Source organism: Lasioglossum baleicum, chromosome 10 (assembly GCF_051020765.1).
Source record: "Lasioglossum baleicum chromosome 10, iyLasBale1, whole genome shotgun sequence".
Lineage (NCBI taxonomy): Eukaryota > Metazoa > Arthropoda > Insecta > Hymenoptera > Halictidae > Lasioglossum > Lasioglossum baleicum.
This window is the reverse complement of record NC_134938.1, coordinates 1772559-1791175: the sequence shown is the minus strand read 5'-3', so window position 1 is coordinate 1791175 and position 18617 is coordinate 1772559. Positions and strand designations below refer to the sequence as shown.

Here is an 18617-nt window from a genome sequence, read left to right as displayed (position 1 = left end):
GTGTAAACGCAGCTTTAGCCGGAGTAGACGGCGCGGCGGCGTTCTTGCGGCTATTCGAACGCCAAGGAAACTTCATTTTCCGATTCCGCTTGGCGCAACGAAAATCCGTTTATGACGCATCTTAGGATTAGCGAAATCCTCTTGGGCTTTGCTTCGACAGAGGCGAGGCGCGCGGTTGGTTCGATCAAAATTTTAGTGGCCGTCGCCTTTCCCGCCCATTTATTTACGAATTTCGTGGAGCCGCGCATGTTACTTTCCGCGGTCCGAACTTCAGTTCGAGGTACCGACTCGGCCGATTTTCCGCTGAATATGCGATGAGCAGCGGCAGTCGGCGGCCTCTCCTAAAAGGAAACTCGGCCGATGAATGTTTAACGCTCGTTTATTAATCTTCTTAAACCCTCCGAGCGCGATTTATCGCTGCTTTATTTAAAACAGTTTCCACGATCTTCTTTTTCCATGTTTCACAAATTTATAGGGATACCCCGCTTGAAACTTTAATCACACGCCTCTCTCCCCATCTACCCCTCTTCACCCCCTCCCCGCACGCAAACGAATTGCTTCGTGAACGGAAAACTAAAGATTCTGCAAATAATTAACACTTTTAGTACTCCCTGGAACGAGCCACTGTTCTGGAAAAGAACGTCTAATTGAAACGGCTCTAGAAAAATCGGAAAATTTTTCTCGCGAATGAATTCACCAGGGATTTGAAGATCGAAGTCTCCTCTTTGCAACGAGACCTTGAAAATTGATCAACGACTTTTTTTTACTGTTTTATGGGATAAGAACGAGGACCCTGTTCGGACTAATACACCGCTCGCGGTGTACTGGAAAGTTGACGGTACACCTTCCGTTAAAAGATCGATAACTCGGCCAGAAAAAATCGCAGATCAATTTTCAAGATCTCGTTGTAAAGAGGAAGCTTCACGCTTCAGCATCAGCTTTTCGATGTGTCTAGAGCCGTTTCGATTAGAAGTTCTGTTTCAGAACATTTGGATCGAGTCAGATGTTAGTGATTTTATATTTTTTCATAGGCGACTTTCGGGAGAATGCATGAATTTGGTAATTTTAAGGACGCTCGACAGTCTTCCTGGATAAATGACCGTTTTTATTCGGTTGTCGGAAAACGGTTGGCTATCGATTCCCCCGCATAACATTGAAATTTTCGACGAGCCAAAGGAAATGATCGCCTCGCGTGTTGCATTCGATGGCGAGGGGCGCTTGAATTTCAACGTCAACTATTCGCAAATATTGATGGTTAATAACGTCGATAGATACCGTTTAATGGAACGCTCAAAGTTGATCGAGAATTCGTTTCCCACCTGTTCACATATCTTTCTCCCTTCACCTCTCGTTTAGCGTTCATTACTCCCATACGTTCGAATATTACACATTGATGTCAGGATAATCTGATTATTCGTGTGCGCCGATCGATCGCGTATTTTACTCGTTAAAAACACTGCCTTTCTGCGAATATGAGTTTTGTTCAGCCAGTTCCCGTTCCCGTTCCTGTTCCCGGTCGACGCCGCCGCTCTCGCGGATATTATCGCGACGAGATTCCCGTCGAATTTTCATGAAACCGGTTGATTGGTAATCCAGACGTTCCTAATAATTGATCGATTTGTATTGGTTAAGCGACGCTAAAGTTCCCCAATATTTTACGAAATGCGGACACCATAGAATGGCCGACAATACTTGGAATGGACGTGCATGACTAATCGACACTTCAAGAAGCAACCAGAGCCGGTGACACAGCGAACAGCTGCGATATAATTCTGCAGAAAAATGGTAAATTCTACAAAATTCACAATCTTGAAAGTCAGAAATAAGTTGAGGATTCGGGGAGCCACTTTGTTCCATTAAAATTATACAAATTACTCGAATGTTGGCAATTGGATTAAATAAGTAGACGATACATTATTGACAATAGAAAACGAAGATGCATAAAAGTTAATTCGATCATAGTTGAACGAATTGAATAAATTACAAATATCTAGATATTTTTAAGAAAGTCGCAGAAAATCGAAACGGACCATCGAGCATCAAGGTCATAACAAGGTCGTTGTCGTTCGACTTTTCGCCGGGAACGTTGGCCGAAGATTGAAACAAGATATGAAGGGAAAGAGATAGAGCAGGCGAAAGCCACGCCGCGATGATATTACTTTCGAACGAATCGGGACAATGGGAGCTAATTTATTCGCACGCATACGCACAGCTCTCCGCAACCCGCGGTAGATAGCGGGGTCCGATGGTGCACGTGCAGCTGCAACTAAATAGCCCCTGGTTCCCGTCGCAAATAAGATCTTCCCGTATAAAGCATATTCAAACGAGGAAGACATAATTCGAGCAGTCGTGCCGCGCCGTTGCTACGTCGAACGAGACATTCACCTAACGAATACTGCCACTTACGTCTTTCTGCACTTTCTTTTCCTTCCACTAATCCCGAAGATTGAGGCGAGCACTCCCGGTAAACAGGCTCCGATCCGAAACCACTTCTCCGCGTCCACCAAGTCGTATACAAGTCCGTTAAGTTCTATACAAGTTGGTCAAGTTGTATACAAGTCAGTCAAGTTGTACAGAAGTCCTCCAAGTCGTATACAGGTCCTTTAAGTCGTATACCAGTCTTTCAAGTCGTATACAACTCCTCTAAGTCCTATACAAGTTGGTAAAGTTGTATACAATTCAGTCAAGTTGTATTTTACATGAGACATCCAAGTTTTGTACAAGTTCCTCAAGTTCTATACAAGTCAGTCAAGTTGTGTATAAGTCCTCCAAGTCGTATACAACTTCGTCAAGTTCTATACAAGTCAGTCAAGTTGTGTACAAGTCCTACAAGTTCTACGCGAGCCCTCCAAGTTATTATACAAGTCCTTCAACAAAACATTCAAGATGGAACCCAAAGAATTTGTTGCAGTTCCGTGTTAGGTCTGGATCTCCAAGCTCGCAATAGTCTTATCAGGAGGATGTTAGGGCCACTAGCGGGATGATGCGACGTTGGGGAGTACGTTTGAGAATATGATTCACTGATAGCGATTATTACTCCCCCATACCGTTAAGGTTAGTGTTACCGACGTCACAACGATTTGCTCATGCCACTCTTGTGCTCTGTGTTTGTTCAATTCCATAATAAGCACATGAACTCCTCAACATATTTTTCAGAAGCGAATAAAACCATTCAAACAAATCATAATTGGGGACAAGCAGTGTCCCCAGATTGAGTCTTGTCTCCCCACTCTACCGTTCGTGCGCGAGTCACAACGTCACGTGACCGATCCGCGCAACGGCAGAGAGGGGGTAATTTTTCTCTCCTCGATTCGAGTAAATTCTGCGAAGGGACGATGAGAGAACACGCGTTCACGATTTCTTACGTCAAGCAGGCTTTGTTGAATCCAGACTTCCCACGTGTAATCCAGCGCTCGGCGGGGATTGCGTAAAAAGCTTAATCTCTTTTGTTGCATTACCGTTATTTTCATTTTTTCCCTGCTCGTTTTTTTTTTCGCCCTGTCGGATTTTCTATGACACGACAGAAGGCGACCGTTGCGAAAGAAATCTCGCGGCGAGAGAAGGTTTTTAATAAGTACCTATCTACTTTTCTCTCTCTCCCTCTCTTTCTAGTGAAAAGATCCCCAGCCGGCGAACACACTCATCCTCGAGCAGAAATTTAAAGGTTTAATAATTCACGGTTAACTGCGGGTTAAATTGTTCGGCGCAAACAATGCTCGTATGAATAAATAATTACAGAATAATCAGGGTAATACGTGTCACAATAGCAGCTTTATTCTCACGTTCGTTATGTGCTCGATACTATCGTGTGCCGACGCGAAATAGAGCCGGTACACCCCCCCCCCCATTGTTTTGCCATTTTAATAAAGAAACGCTCGTTTTGCTTCTGTTCTCCGGAAACTAACTATTATCGTCCGTACTTTTAACTTTCGTCGATGTCGCGCGACGAAGCTTTTGGAAGCTTCGCCATCCGGAAATATAAACTTGTAGAATTGTTAGAGTCACTGAAAATCTTCAACTGTTGTACTATTTCCACCTTCTTAGTAATTATTAGTAAACTACGGATAAAAATTCTAATTTACAGACCAATTAAGATTGTTCGAAGTTGATGAATACTATTGAAAATTGTCCGAACGATTTTTGCAATTTTCCGTAACTCCGTTAATCCCGGAAATTAATTAATTCCCCTTACTTTTTCGGACTTTTTAAATCTCCTCCTTTCTTTTTTCCGGCCCGGTAACATTCTCCGGAATATAAGTATAATGGAATCCTAAGCTGGGCGCATGAAAAATGTTCGCCGGTTCGTAGGATAACACGAGAAAAGATACTGTTATAATATTGATAACGCGAAGGAAACGGCTGATTCCTGGAACGGTGTTCGTTTCTCTCTCTTTCTTTTTTTTTTTTTATTCCGCTACGGTACGATGAATTTTTATCTTTCCCGCGTACAGGGGCCACCGGCTCGAAAAACTGTATAATCACTACATAATCGGATCAAAAGCGTGGAATTCCGAAAGCCGATTACCGACTAATAACATAATGAATTTTCATACGCGTTCAAGGAAACCGTGTAAAATAAATTACCGTCTCACCACCCCGGAGTCGCAGATTTCAAACGCTTCGAGTCTCTTTGAAACCAGTCGGAAGATTTATGGTGTGGACGATTAGGCTTGTTTCGTGCTCTCGCTTTTATCAAGATCGAAAACAGAAAAGTTGGCTGCTCTTTACTTTGCCGGACTCAAAATTTGATACCTTTCTTCTGTAAATTATTCTGTATTTGGTATACAGGGCATTTCACCTAATTTGACCACCTTGAATATCTTTGTTGTTTTTAAAGATACGTCAAATGCCTGAAGGACAAAGTTGAATGGTACAATGGGGCTCATAGGATACCAAAACAATTTTTGTTTTTATGTCATTTTTTTAGAGATATGAAGGTCACCTTCATTTCTTTTGAATGGAACGAGGTATTTTTTAATAAATCAATCGATGCAGCTGGACATTCGTTATAAACAAAGTACTAACCTATGTATGTCGAAAAGTTAGTAGTTCAGGAGATAGTTCAATTTAAATAATTCTCAAACACCATTACTGTCGTTTATTAGCTAGTGTAACGTACACGACAGTAATGGTATTTCAGAATTATTTAAATTGAAATATCTCCTGAACTACTAACTTTTCGACATACATAGGCTAGTAGTTTTTTATAACGAATGTCCAGCTGTATCGATTGATGATTTAAAACATACCTCATTCCATTTAAAAAAATGATTCTTCGTATCTCTAAAAAATATTACATAAAAACAAAAAATTTTTTGCTATCGTATGAGCCCCATTTTACCAGTCAGCTTTGTCCTTCAGACATTCGACGTATCTTTAAAAACAACAAAGATATTCAGGGTGGTCAAATTAGGTGAAATACCCTGTATAGTCCCGTAGATTTGTACACGGAGAAACCGCAGATCGAAGTTTCGATCCTGTAGGATCAAAGGTTCAGAAATTATGGTCGTTTAAAGTTGAGCAATCTGCAGTGTTTTCGATTGTTGTTTAAATTTTGGAAGACATGGCCACGATCAGAGTTGGGCAAAATCCTAGTACAAATCTACTGGGTTACATACCAAATACATAATAATTTATACGAGAATGGCAAAAATTTTCCGTCCGGTACAGTAAAGTTTACCCGAAAAGTTTAATTTGGCGTCTGTTTCTTAAAATTAATATAGAACATTTCTATTTCGCATGCAGACCCGCTTAATTCATTAACAATTCGTATCTTGCAGTAAAGAAATGACAAGTTTTATACAAGCCCTGTACAAGTCCTTCAAGTTTTTATACGAGCTTTGACGATGAGAGATGATAATTAGAAAATACAAGGAAGAGCAGAGAAGGAATTGGTTAGGCTACACGTTGATTTGAAAGCGGCAACCTATTGTTCGATTTGATGTGAACGTCCTGAAAGTATATACGAGGAACATCTTAGTATAGTGAGAGTTCCGGATGAACCGCATCCGCGAGGAACATATCGCGACGGATAGAAAGCCGTGGAATTCGGTCGTTGATACTCGTGTGCTGGCCACTGGCTGTATCGGCCTTGACAGAGATGTTAATTGGAATTTAAGGAACGGTGAAAGCCGCCGAATCTTGTGCTCGTTCGCCGGCAGCTGCATCCGTGCTGCAGAAGTCGATGCACAAAGAATACCAATTATAAAATTACAGTCTTGGTGGAATCAATAATTCGTTAAGCGGTCGCTAAAAATGATCATTGTAGCGGCTGGATTAGAAAAATGCTGTGTAAGCAACTGTAATCCACCTACAATCCTTTTCAACATAAACGTAATTAATGGTCGGCGAACCCTTTCTCCGCTTACGACAAATCATGCTACCCCAATATTGCTCGATGACTGTGTAAAAGTTGATTTATGGATCTCCGGTCTGTATATTTTGTTGTCGAAGAAAAGGCAAAATAGATATGCGATAAATAAATAAATAATGTTACTCGATAGGATGTATTCACCGTTTCCCGGTGTATCAAGTTACGGTAGCGGTGGAAAAATGAATTCCGGAATAGAACAGACCGGCAACAAGAAAATTGCTTATCGACACCGGGTAATGTAAGCGATCCAATATCTTCCACGGTGTTTACATAACAATAACGCGCGATATCGAATCGGCGTAACGTCGTTCCCCGGAGTTCCGTTCCCTATCTCTCTCTCTCGATGTTTGTAGCGCGGGAACGCGTCGCGTCGTCGTCGCCCGCCGACACGAAAGTGCAACGATTTTCCCAATTTTCCACAGTGTACACGGCAGTCTATTAAGGTTTCTTTCTGCCACGGAGGGGAAACCCCGTCGAGTTATAGAATACACCGGGAGCGGACTGCTAACCGAGAAATCGTATCGGGACGTTTCCATTGCTGCGTCAAGGAAGCCCGCAGGCACACACGCCGGTATTTCCTATTCATTGCGGAATTACTTCGACGTGACACCCCTACCCAACTTGTCATACTTTTCATACTCTTCGTACCTACTCTCGGTGCCGAGCGCAGTTCGCTATAGTAGTCTATTTTCAGGAATCTCCGACGCCACGGATCTCCTGTTATTAGAGTTTCCCAAGGATTTTTCCGGGTGTCCAGATCGACGGACCAGCTGACGGTGATTGGTCCACGTTTCGCCGTGAAAGGTCGTGAAATATGTCCCACTAAATTATTCCTCCTAAAATGCTGTGTCCGAAGCTGTCCCTTGGACGCAGTGTCGAATCAGGGGAATTCAGGGAATTTGTCTACAAAAATGGACATCCGCAGTCTACTGATTAACTGGCAATTTGCAGATTGCGTCCAACTCGGACACTGAATTAGATTCCTCCCTCGAATTTGCCAGCGTGCGTACAAAATTAGATGAACAATTTTTCCGCGCGTAATCCCCGCCGAATTTACATGGCCCGTTCCCGCGAGATAGCTTGCATAGCAAGGTTATGCGAACGCCGCCGTTGATCCTGTCTCCGCGGGAACGAATTCTGCTGGCATTCTCTCTCTTCTTCGCCCCCCCCCCCCCCGCGAGTTTCTATGCATCCCTCGAAATCAAAGTCTCTCGAATTGCAGGCGCGGATATATTATTAAGTATTCACCGAGTAGAGACAAATTACTGAAGACTGCCACGGCGGAATTCGAAACTTTTCTCATGAAACAAGTTCGCGCGAGAGACCGTCGTCGTCGCGTCGCGTCGTCGAAGAGAACGCGACGGATCTCCGGCGCACGATATCGTCGAGCGTTAATGTTTCCAAACTGTCGTTAGTTATTAACTATTTTTTGCCTCCCCCCACCCCGCCCGACTCGTCCTCGTAATCTTACTCGCGTATCCATTAGCGGCCCGAAAGGTAACGCTACATCACGTGCACTCCTCGTTATAATCGTTCCGAAGATAATTTTCGAGGTTTAGCAACATCTGGCGACTCAATCGATTAAATAAAAACAGAGAGAAATAATTTCGCAACACAGCAGCTTACACTGAACCTGCCAAACCTGAAAAGTAACTGGAGCATGGCTCTCTTATCAAAATGACAAGATTAATTTGATTTAGACTTTGTGCGGCTCCTATTGTAATACGTGCTCTATTAAAGACAAAATTCCTTCAACATCCGGAAATGGGAAGATCCTGAGATATTGGATATCACTGTATTCGGTAATCATCCCTGTATTCAATATCTTTTATAATAACATCACAATATTTGTTTAAAGTTGAAAAATATCTTGTTTTTTTTTCAAAGCCATGTTTTTCAAAAACTGTGCGTACAGGAGAAAAATTGAGGACAGATTCGGAATCAGCGCGAAAAACTCTATAAGAAGGACCGAACAGTATATTGTTGGACAGTGTAACTCCTTAACAAAGCCTCGGACGTCATTTTTGCAAAGGAAAATGTCGCTTCAAATGATCTCGGGAACCTCCCATGTCCGGATGTTGAACGAATTTTGAGACACCCCGTGTACAATAATTTCTTATCAAATAATTATTATTTCAATAAGTGTAAAATAAAAGATCCGGTCATTTTGACCGGTGCTGGTAGGTTTAGTGCTAATTAAATGATAACATTTATTGTTAGTATTTGCGTCCAACCGCTCCTGCCTATATCCCAGATACAATTTCGATAACGGTTATACACTGCAAAGCGGAAATGCAAATTGGTAGTTTTTGTGCCCTAATGTGCCTGTGCTATCCCGTACGAATGTATGTCAGATAGTTGCACGGAATTATGTTCTTTCATTGTTAGGACTGGCGTCGGGTATTTGTTGGACAGAATGCATTTCTCCGTAGATATTTAAACCGTTGCGATTTCGTGAAAAATAATACAGGTTCTCCCAGAAATGGAATAACTCGGAGTCGCAAGTGTTACACACTTATATCCGCCGCATTGTACCTCCGAATTCAAATTATAGTGGCCTCGATGTTGTTGCAAATTTTATTCCCTTCCCTGCCCCCTCTCTCCGCTCTCTCCTCCCCCCCCCGCCCCGTCTCCGCGTTCCAATTAATTAACGGGGCAAATTTAACGTGCTCGAGAAATGCAATAAACGGGAATGTATAAATTATTAGTCTATTTGTCTATACGGGTACATAATTATGCGGGCATCAATAAATTTGCATCGTGATTATAAGAAATAATTAACCAGACGTGTCTGACTGTACTTTTCCGCGTTGTCGAGTATTAACAATGGACGCCTAACAAACCGCTACTAGAAACGCTATACAATTTCCGGAAATATCCGATTGCTTTTTTAATGTATCCGCGAAGTCAATTAGCAATTTTACGCTTATAAATGATTCGAGCAATTCTATAGCGGGCGGTATCAATAAACGCGAATTAATTTCCGGTCATTTCGGCAACAATTTGTCGTCTGAGGTTTCGCCGCGTTCTTACAAAATTCACACCGTGTTATTAACACTCTTCCGAACGAGGGGAATAATCGTATTAAATTCCGTGAAAAATTTCCACGTTTTACACACTCGCGTGCGTTACAAAAGTGGACGAAAATCGGGTTATTCCAAGTTGGAATTCCGCGGTGTGGTTCAAATCTAAATTCCTCCACTTAAATCCACCATAAAATCCGGACGGCGTGGCTCAAATTCTGATCGCCGACGGTCACAATTAAATGAAAATTGTAATGGTCAGATTCCGATTTCATCGAGCCCGTTCGAATTTAAATTCCCGCAGTCACGGCTGAAAACAACTTTTATCGATCGCGTCTAATTGAAAAGCCCATGAAACGTTACCGTACAAGTAGTGGAATAAATTATTAGATAATTCGTCGTAATATTTCACGATTATTACATATTTAAATATATTTACATATTTGTATATTATATAATTGCTCTAACTTCTTAAAAACGATCCTTCAGTTTAATGTTAAACTAATTATTCTATCACTCGAAGAGCGTCCGAACTTCAATATAGTGTCCCCACTCTACCTTCCCCCTCTACGGGGACTCGTCACGTGGTACTGGCAGAGAGAGGGGAGGGGGCACCTGTACTCCCCTGATCTGGCAATTCTGGTCCACAACGCGTTACAGCATGGTATCGGCTCGCAATGGCGAACGGAAATTAGTCAGCAAATGGGAGCCACGATTGTGCACGCGAAAAAAGCTTTCCGGCGGGCGGAAGCCACGGTTTCGTGGCCGACAATTACTGCTCCGGCCGCTGATGTGTTCGTTATCGTCGCTATTTTTTTCAACAGGGATATCCCCCAGATTAAGCCCGAACGAGAATTTCCATTCGTAATGGAACCAGGGGAAAAAAACGCAACGGGAATGAGCGTGTACGGCATCGTCGCGGCCAACTATTTACGTTACGCCGCCGCGCAGATTATTTATTCGATGTGGACCGTATGAATTATAGAATGTAACCCGCTCACCGCTCACCCCCCGGGCGATAAAAAATAAAAACTGTACGTGTTATCAGCGGGTACGGTTGGGTCTCGTCGTTGCGGTGCACTGTCAATGTTTATTTACAAAATACACTCGAACATCTACTGCAACCTTCGAATGACCTTGAGCTCCGAAGACGAAGGTGAAACTTGGATGCACAAATTTATTTAAATACGAAGGTCAAACTTTAATTCACGAATTTATAAATGTGTAAATTCTACGGGCCTTGATAGGTTTCATGGATTGAAAATAATATACTCCCTCTGTCCCATAATAATAGTAGCAAGTGAATATTTAAACGTTATGTTGTAACGCAAAGTTGCGAAGCCTTCAATCAAAATCAATGTTTCATGACATCTGTCATTTGTTTCGACACATCTTTCAATTTTTAGGTTAACCTGATTATTACGAATTATAACTATTTCTGTAATTTGAACAATGGCTCCAATAATTTTAAGCTCACGCATATAGGGAAAGCAAAGTTTAGCATATGTACAAAGTAAAGCATATATACAAGTTTAAAATGCAGAAATGCGGGCAGGAACGATTTAAGCACTCGCCGTAAAAGAGGAAGGCGCGAGCAGAGAGGCCGGCTATTCGCGATTCACAATGAGGCGGGCTTAATCAATTACTCGGTCGATTTCGGCGCGAGGCGTTCGTTAAATTTGCACGTGTAATACCTGAAATGGTAACCGCTTCACCGTGCGCCGGTTAACGGAGTTCCTAATTACGCAAGAAAATGGTAGGGAAGTAGTTCAACGCGATTAGAAACTTCGGGAAGCAGAAAACGGAATCGGACCGTGTGCGCGTGAGCGACCTTCCTCTCCGTTTTACACAATAATCATCTGGCCTTCCAGAAAACCGTCCGCGCAGAACTCGAGCAGAAACGCAACAGGAGTGAGAACAGCAACGGTGACGTTTGGATAACAAAAAAAAAGGAAGAATACACGCGCAAGCACGTTTATGGAGATGAGAAAGAGGGGGGGGAGGAGCATGAATCCAGCGATATCAGGAGGTATTGTTCGAGTTCGAGCTCTTTGTCTCTTCCGTTTCGAAATGTTCAACGTGAAGGGAGAAAGAGAGAATGTCATAGACGGCCTAGGAACGATGAAGGGCTTCGCCGACAAATGCTCATTGTACCGCCGGGGATCTTACGTCAACGGTGAACTTTCGTTTTGAGAGCGCTGTAGTCTGTTCGAGCGGGTCGAACACGACGAGCCGCTTGCCCTGAAAAGACCAGTCCAAATTCTGAATCGGGAACTTGTCTTTTTCCCGCCGAGCTTTGTCTTTTGTATAACGTCGACACTGCAGACGGTCGCCAGACGAAACTTATGGTCGGCGGAGAGACGAGATTCATAGCCAAATTGAGCACATGGAATTAACAGAATTAGAAGATTTTTATTATCGAGGGAAGAGAGAGAGAGAAATCATTTTTACGAAGAATCAAATTTTTATTTTGCAGTCTATTCGTGACTTTTATTTGCTTCGTTTACGTTTACAGTCAAACCTGTTTTTATGCGGTCAAAGCAGGTTTGACTGTGTATAAGGTAAATTAATTCGTGGTCTGGGTCAGGTCGGACGCATCCATCCCCTTTTTAAACTCTGAAGATCATCAGCTCGACGGCCGGAAATTGAAAAATCGAATCGAGAAGCTCCCCAAGGGTTATTGAAAATTTTTTCTGTGTCTCTCTCACCCATTTTTACTGAAATATAATATTCCAGATGCAATGTTCCACAGCTACGGCGCGAACATGGGTCGATAACAAAGTATGTTTCGAATATTTTCGGGTTTCTATTACACCGACCTTAACGTCTACGAGAATATATTTCGTTTCATAAAATGGGGAACGTCCTTCCCGAGAAGCCTCGCTGCAGGTATCGTGCGCAACTTTCACATTTTTCACTGAATTCGCTGGAAATTTGAAGGGACTCTCTTACATACAGGGTGGTCCACTTTAAACGTTCCTATCAGAATTGGTGAAATTTTCGAAGTGATCAATTATTTATGAAGTGATTAATTGACTGCGGATCTTCGTGCATTTATGAAGAAATTGGTTCGGTGAAATATAAAAATTTTAAAAATTCAAGAATGCTGTACTGGTGTTTTTAATGTAACAAAGTCGTTAAGGGATCAAATCAATGTTTATATTATTCCCGCTTTGCACAATCAATGCAAAGCATTTTTATTTTGCATCAGGATCCGCAGTCTAGTGATTAAGAAACTTGTTCCGTCGAACCTGTGCAATGCTTAAGCAAAACAGTAGAAGTAGTAGTAGAAAAAGAAATCGCGGCGGCTCTTTACTTTACCGGACTCAAAACTTGTGCCTTTCTCCTATAAATTATGATGTATTTGATATGTAATCCAGTAGATTTGTACCGGGGGCGACTGGAGATCGAAGTTTCGATCCTGTAGGATCAACGGTTCAGGAGTTATGCTTGCTTAAAGTTGAGCAATCTGCAGTGTTTTTGACAGGTAAGCGCGCCGCCATATTGAAACCTAACCCAGACCAGTTATAACGCAACATCGTGGTCACGTCTACCAAAATTTAATCAACAATCGCAATACCCGCTCTATATTATCAGCATTAACGCGTGCCCCTGTCGAAAACACTGCAAATAGCTCAACTTTAAGCAACCATAACTCCTGAACCATTGATCCTACAGGATCGAAACTTCGATCTGCGGTTTCTCCGGGTGCAAATCTATTGGATTACATACAAAATACATCATAATTTATTGGAGAAAGGCACAAATTTTGTAAAATTTTTCCAAAATCGCGATTTGTCTTGAAAAAAAAATAAATTCCGCCTGGATCCGGCGGAGCGCGTGTTCCGCGGTTACTCACGAGACGCCATTTAGAGTGTCGGGGCCGATCGAATTCGCGATGTCAAACAAATTGTGCCGCAAAACGATGAAAAAAGTCGGACGAGTTGTAAAGTACGTTCATTTGAAATCCCGGAGCTTCGGGACTCTCGTTCCGCGCCGCGCTAATGCACAGATAAGTAAATAAATGAGCAGAGCAAAACGGAAAGAGGTGAAAAGAAAGAAAGAGAAGAAAAGAAACGTGAAGAAGAGGAACGAGGAGGTAGACGGTTGAAGGGTACAACCGGTTCTAATTAAAAAGCGTGTAATTAATCATAATTATGCCAGTAGTTCTCTTTTCGGTCGGCGATGACGTTTCTGCAGGATGCGACTCAATGGGTAAACGAATTAACGCGAACGACGGGAATAAAGATGATGAGGCTGTTGCCGGCGAATGGCAACGCCACTCGAGACCGTTTGTTTATGGATTAAAACGTTAACTTAATATTACGTGTTCAATTAACGAAGTCGGGAAATAGTTCGCAGGAGGCGCGGCGCACGATTTCTTGTTGCTTTTACCATTTCACCGTTTTTTTTTCTGTTCATTAGGGTGACGCGAGCCTGGTAACACGGAAAACGATTAGGCAGATCTAGGTAGATCGTCGAAAGCGGTCGGATCACTTTCGAATCCGGCCAGTTCCAAAAACTAGGCACCGTTTATGGCAGAATGGATCGTCGTGTAACATGTTCTAATGGGAGTTACCGCTGTACGGAACACGTTAACATTGATAGTAACAGTTTAACTACGTAATCGAATTCGTTAAAGGCAGAACGTGTTCTGGTACTCCTGTTTGACAATCTTTAGTGACTGATCAATGATCATTAGCGGGTCTACACGCAACATGAAAATGATCGACCTAAATTGCGACAATCTGCAGTGGTAAAGAAATTTATTTTCTTTCTTCGCAGATTGATTCACAATATGCAACTTTATCGACAGGATCTAAGGAAACAAGTGTTTCGACATGTTCGATGTTATTGTTCTCATACGAGGAACGTGTTAATTGGAATAGCAATTGATCCTTGAAAAGTGAAACTTGATAATCCAGTCGCCGGTAAGAATTTCCAAGCGAAAGTTCAATGTAAATGAATTTTCTATTATCGCGCTTCGGATAACTGTTCCGTTTTCGTTCGGCATTTAATTGATTAAATGAAAATTGGATTTACGAGCTGGAAATTAATTTCTCACTCGGTAGAAAGTGTGCGAAGAGATTATTTCTACCTTGAGGAACATAACTCGTCGCACACGTAACAATTTATAATAACTCACTTTGAAGCGAACGCAATAATTCCTGCCCACTGCCACGGTATTTCAAAGCTCCGCTTACCTGAAACGAAAAGAAGAAGTTTATATTAGTACAGTACGGATAGAATAATCCTAGAAAATCATGAGCAATGTTTTATTATTATACCAAGTACACACACTACACATACTAATTATACCAAGACTCCAATGTGACTTGGACGGAATAAAGATAACGAGGCCCTTCTGTAACATCGAAGAAAACGCAAAGAGAAATTTTAATTGCAGAACAGACTTTCAGGAGTAGCAACTTTTAGACATGAACAAGTGATGCTAAGGGTTCGTTAGGCGATCGAAGATCCGGAGGCTTCGCGAGAGACAGGATCGTGAAAAATGCATGCAGGGACCCAGAACTGTAACACGATCCGTAAATTTTCAAACCAAACTGGCTTAACTGGGAAGTAGGTCAGCCGGCGCACCTGACGTCCTCGTGTGTGTAGGTCAGAGAATGCAGAATGGAGGCAGAAATTGAACGATTATTCTTCAAACTGAAGGCGAAAATCCAAATTTTCGTTAAAATACTCAATTATAATTTTACTTTCAATCAGAACGATGTAATAGATGCTTAGATGGTGATAGGGGTCAAGTTTACAGGTGTCGTGCTAGGTTAGGCTAATGTATGCTAATGTCAACGCGTAGAGCTTGTTAGAATTGGCCTAGGCCTGTCAATGTTAAATTCAACGTCGATTATCGCCTTGCTGTCAGCTCAATACGGAAGATGTTGGACCAATAGAACGTGGACGATGATGTCGTCTAATTGGATTAGGCTCAGAAAATGGTGTAGTTGGCTTTCGGATTGGGTCCTAGGGTCATTGAGTTAGGTCCAGAAGATGATTTAGCTGTTCCACTAAAGATCATTCACTTGCAGTCTTTGTTCCTCATATCAAAAGACGATCATCCACTACATCAACTTCTTGATGATACTCGAATGATATTGGGCCCAGGCTAGCTGAGCCAGGTCCAGAAGGTGGCTCAATTTGTCCAGTGAAGAATTCCCACTAAGAGCATCATCTGACAGCCTTTGTTCCATAAATCAAAAGACGATCATCCACTAAATTAAGTTCTGATCAAGATTTATATGGCCCAATTTGTCCAGAGAAGAATTCCTATTAAATATTATCATCTGGCAGCCTTTGTTCTCTAAATCAAATGGCATGTATCCACTACATCAATTTGAAGATGATACTTGACTCAGATTGGGCCCAGGCTGGCTGAGCCAGGTCCAGAAGATGGCCCAATTTGTCCAGTGAAGAGTTCCCACTAAAGACGATTATCTTTGCAGCCTTTGTTCCCTAAATCAAAAGATGATCATCCACTAAATTAACTTCTGATCAAGATTTATATGGCCCTGTTTGTCCAGAGAGGAGCTCCCACTAAGATCATCATCTGGCAGCCTTTGTTCCCTAAATCAAAAGATGATCATCCACTAAATTAACTTCTGATCAAGATTTATATGGCCCAATTTGTCCAGAGAAGAATTCCTATTAAATATCATCATCTAGCAGCCTTTGTCCTCTAAATCAAATGGCGTGTATCCACTACATCAATTTGAAGATGATACTTGACTCAGATTGGGTCCAGGCTGGCTGAGCCAGGTCCAGAAGATGACCCAATTTGTCCAGTGAAGAGTTCCCACTAAAGATGATCATCTTGCAGCCTTTGTTCCCTAAATCAAAAGACGGTCATCCACTAAATCAACGTCTCGACGATACTCGAACGATGTTCCGGCTGCAGAAGATAGCCTGGCGGGTCTTAGAGGTAGCATAAAACAGTCTAAAGGAGAGCAGCGAAGAAAGAGGGGAGCGTCTGGTTGGAAGGCGGTCACGGGTCTGAGTCCGAGGATGTAAGAGCACTGCCTCCACCCGCCGCTTCCTTTTTCTCGTTCCCACCACCATTGGTAGCGGCCGGAGCCCGAGGAGAGCTACCATACGGGCAAACCGTGGCAAAAGCAAAAGTCGACGGACGCGTGTATACAACCAGGCCCGTTCTGGTCTAAGTGTTGGGAATACTAGCGGCGGCGTGCCATCGGAAACCGCCAGTTTCCGCGTGGACTTCGGCACGTCGAGTACGCCGATCGCGTGTCCTCTTTCCGTCTTGTGGTTCCCCACGATCTTGTCTCCTCTCGTTCGCATAACCGCCGGTTCGTGGACACACAGCGTGCGCCCCTCCAAGGATTGCCCCGGGAAAATGCGGTCTACGAGTGCACCATACTTCGTTCTACTCTGTGTTCTCGGTGAGTAACCCGTGCCATTCATCCAGACCTTTTGATAAAAACTCACCCCAATGTGTGTTCGATCATTGACTACATTGTACGGGATTCGAGCTTGATCAGAATTGCAATGATCAGCTTCGTTGTATATGCAGTTGCATAAAACACAAGTGCAAAGTTTGGTATATCCTGCAAAATTTGATTGTTGAATGTTGTTCCTGATAACCATCTGACGTCATCAATGTCACGTGTCTCCCATCTACTGGAAGAAAGTCATTGGTGTCCGGTGAATAGAGAGACAGTGGCATATAGTGTTTATTGTTATTTGTAGACAGCGGATCTTTACGCGGAATAACAGTGTTCTACCCGAATTGCAACAGACAGCAGCGAAATAGAAATCACAGCGATTCATTTTTGTCGCAAATGCATACAATCCGCTGGATCTTTATGCAAAATAGCTAATTAGTAATTTACTGGGTGAAAATTTCCTCTTTAGAAAATTGTAGCTCTCTTGCGAACAGTATAGTCTACGAGGAAGTTTTCAATTAGCGAAAATGATTGGTGTCGAGCAGACTGTTGATACATTTGTGATAAAAAAATGGTTCATTGATATTGATTCATTATCTTAATGGAGGCCGGTCTCATTTATCGAGACCAGTTATAGTAAGTTGGTCTGGAGGTAGGAGAAAGAACGGTGTGCAGGTGTAAAACGATCGTGGAACACGTACCGAATGCGAAAACGCATAGAACGGCGCGAACCGGAGTCCCAGAACGGTGTAAACACGTATTCCCGGACACGTGCCGCCCATGGTCCCGTGGGAATCGATACGGACTGGTTAAGTGCGACCGCTGTTTCCGTATGAAAGTATGGAGTGCGGTGAAAATTGTGGTGGCACGCCGACCCGTTGCGCGTTCCAGATCGCAAGAAAAACGGCCGACTATATTTCCCCGTGCCATGCCGTGTTTTTTCACGGATTTTACTATTTTTCCTTTAGCCCCCTCCCCACCGAACCACCATGATGAATTTCCGCTTTCACCGCCCATTCGAAAACGCGAAATACCGATAAATGGATATTCCTCTTCCTTTTCGATACATCATTTTTACTCGCCTCCTACCTACCGTATAATAATACACTTGGGCTCATTTTGAAGCTTGAAGACTCTATGCTGCAACTTTCAACATCTGCAGAAACGGTAAGAAATTTTTTCTCTGAACGTATCTACAGTAAAGTCGCGATTACTGTCCGCGATCGGGTACGCGCTCACTGTCCAGTGCCTACCCACCCCGCTATCATGCGATTAGACATACCAGTTAGGCATGCCAGTAGACGCAGTCATAAAAAAAATCATGTCGGTGTGCGATCACTCTCCGTGCAGAACACAGGCTGTTGGACAGCAAACGCGACTTTACCGTACCACGAATTTGAAGAGCGAAGCTTCCTCTTTACAGCGAGACCTTGAAAATTGAATTACAATTTTTTTTCATTGTTTTATGTGACAAAAACGAGGACCATGATCGGACCAACACACCGCTCGCGGTGTATTGCAAAGTTGATGGTACACCCTTCGTTCAAAGCTCGATAAGTCGATAAAAAAAAATTGTAGATCAAGTTTCAAGGTCTCGTTGCAAAGAGGAAGCTTCAATCTACAAAACCATGGTAAATACATTCTCGGAAAAAATGTCTCACCGTTTCTGCCGGCATTCGAACTATCAACAAATTCCTGTAAAAACGGCTCCCGAAATCAGAGTATTAAAAAGGCTGATTTCCGAATGGGGATGTTAAAAAGAAGAAAATGACGTGGTGACGTGCTATCGTGTTGGTAACGTTTTAA

The 18617-nt window shown here is 42.7% G+C and overlaps 2 protein-coding genes across 5 annotated transcripts in view; one reads left to right on the top strand and one right to left on the bottom strand.

The window, feature by feature from the left end:
- Qin (tudor domain-containing protein qin) overlaps nt 1–18617 on the bottom strand; it is a 257551-nt gene that overhangs the window by 189534 nt on the left and 49400 nt on the right. The gene's annotated exons all lie outside the window — the stretch shown is intronic.
- The window catches only part of LOC143212511 (uncharacterized), a 50407-nt gene continuing 48277 nt past the window's right edge, over nt 16488–18617 (top strand). The window contains exon 1 of the mRNA XM_076431339.1: nt 16488–16808. Within this exon, the coding sequence (XP_076287454.1) occupies nt 16763–16808 (46 nt within the window). The 5' untranslated portion in view covers nt 16488–16762. The remainder of the gene's footprint in view (nt 16809–18617) is intronic.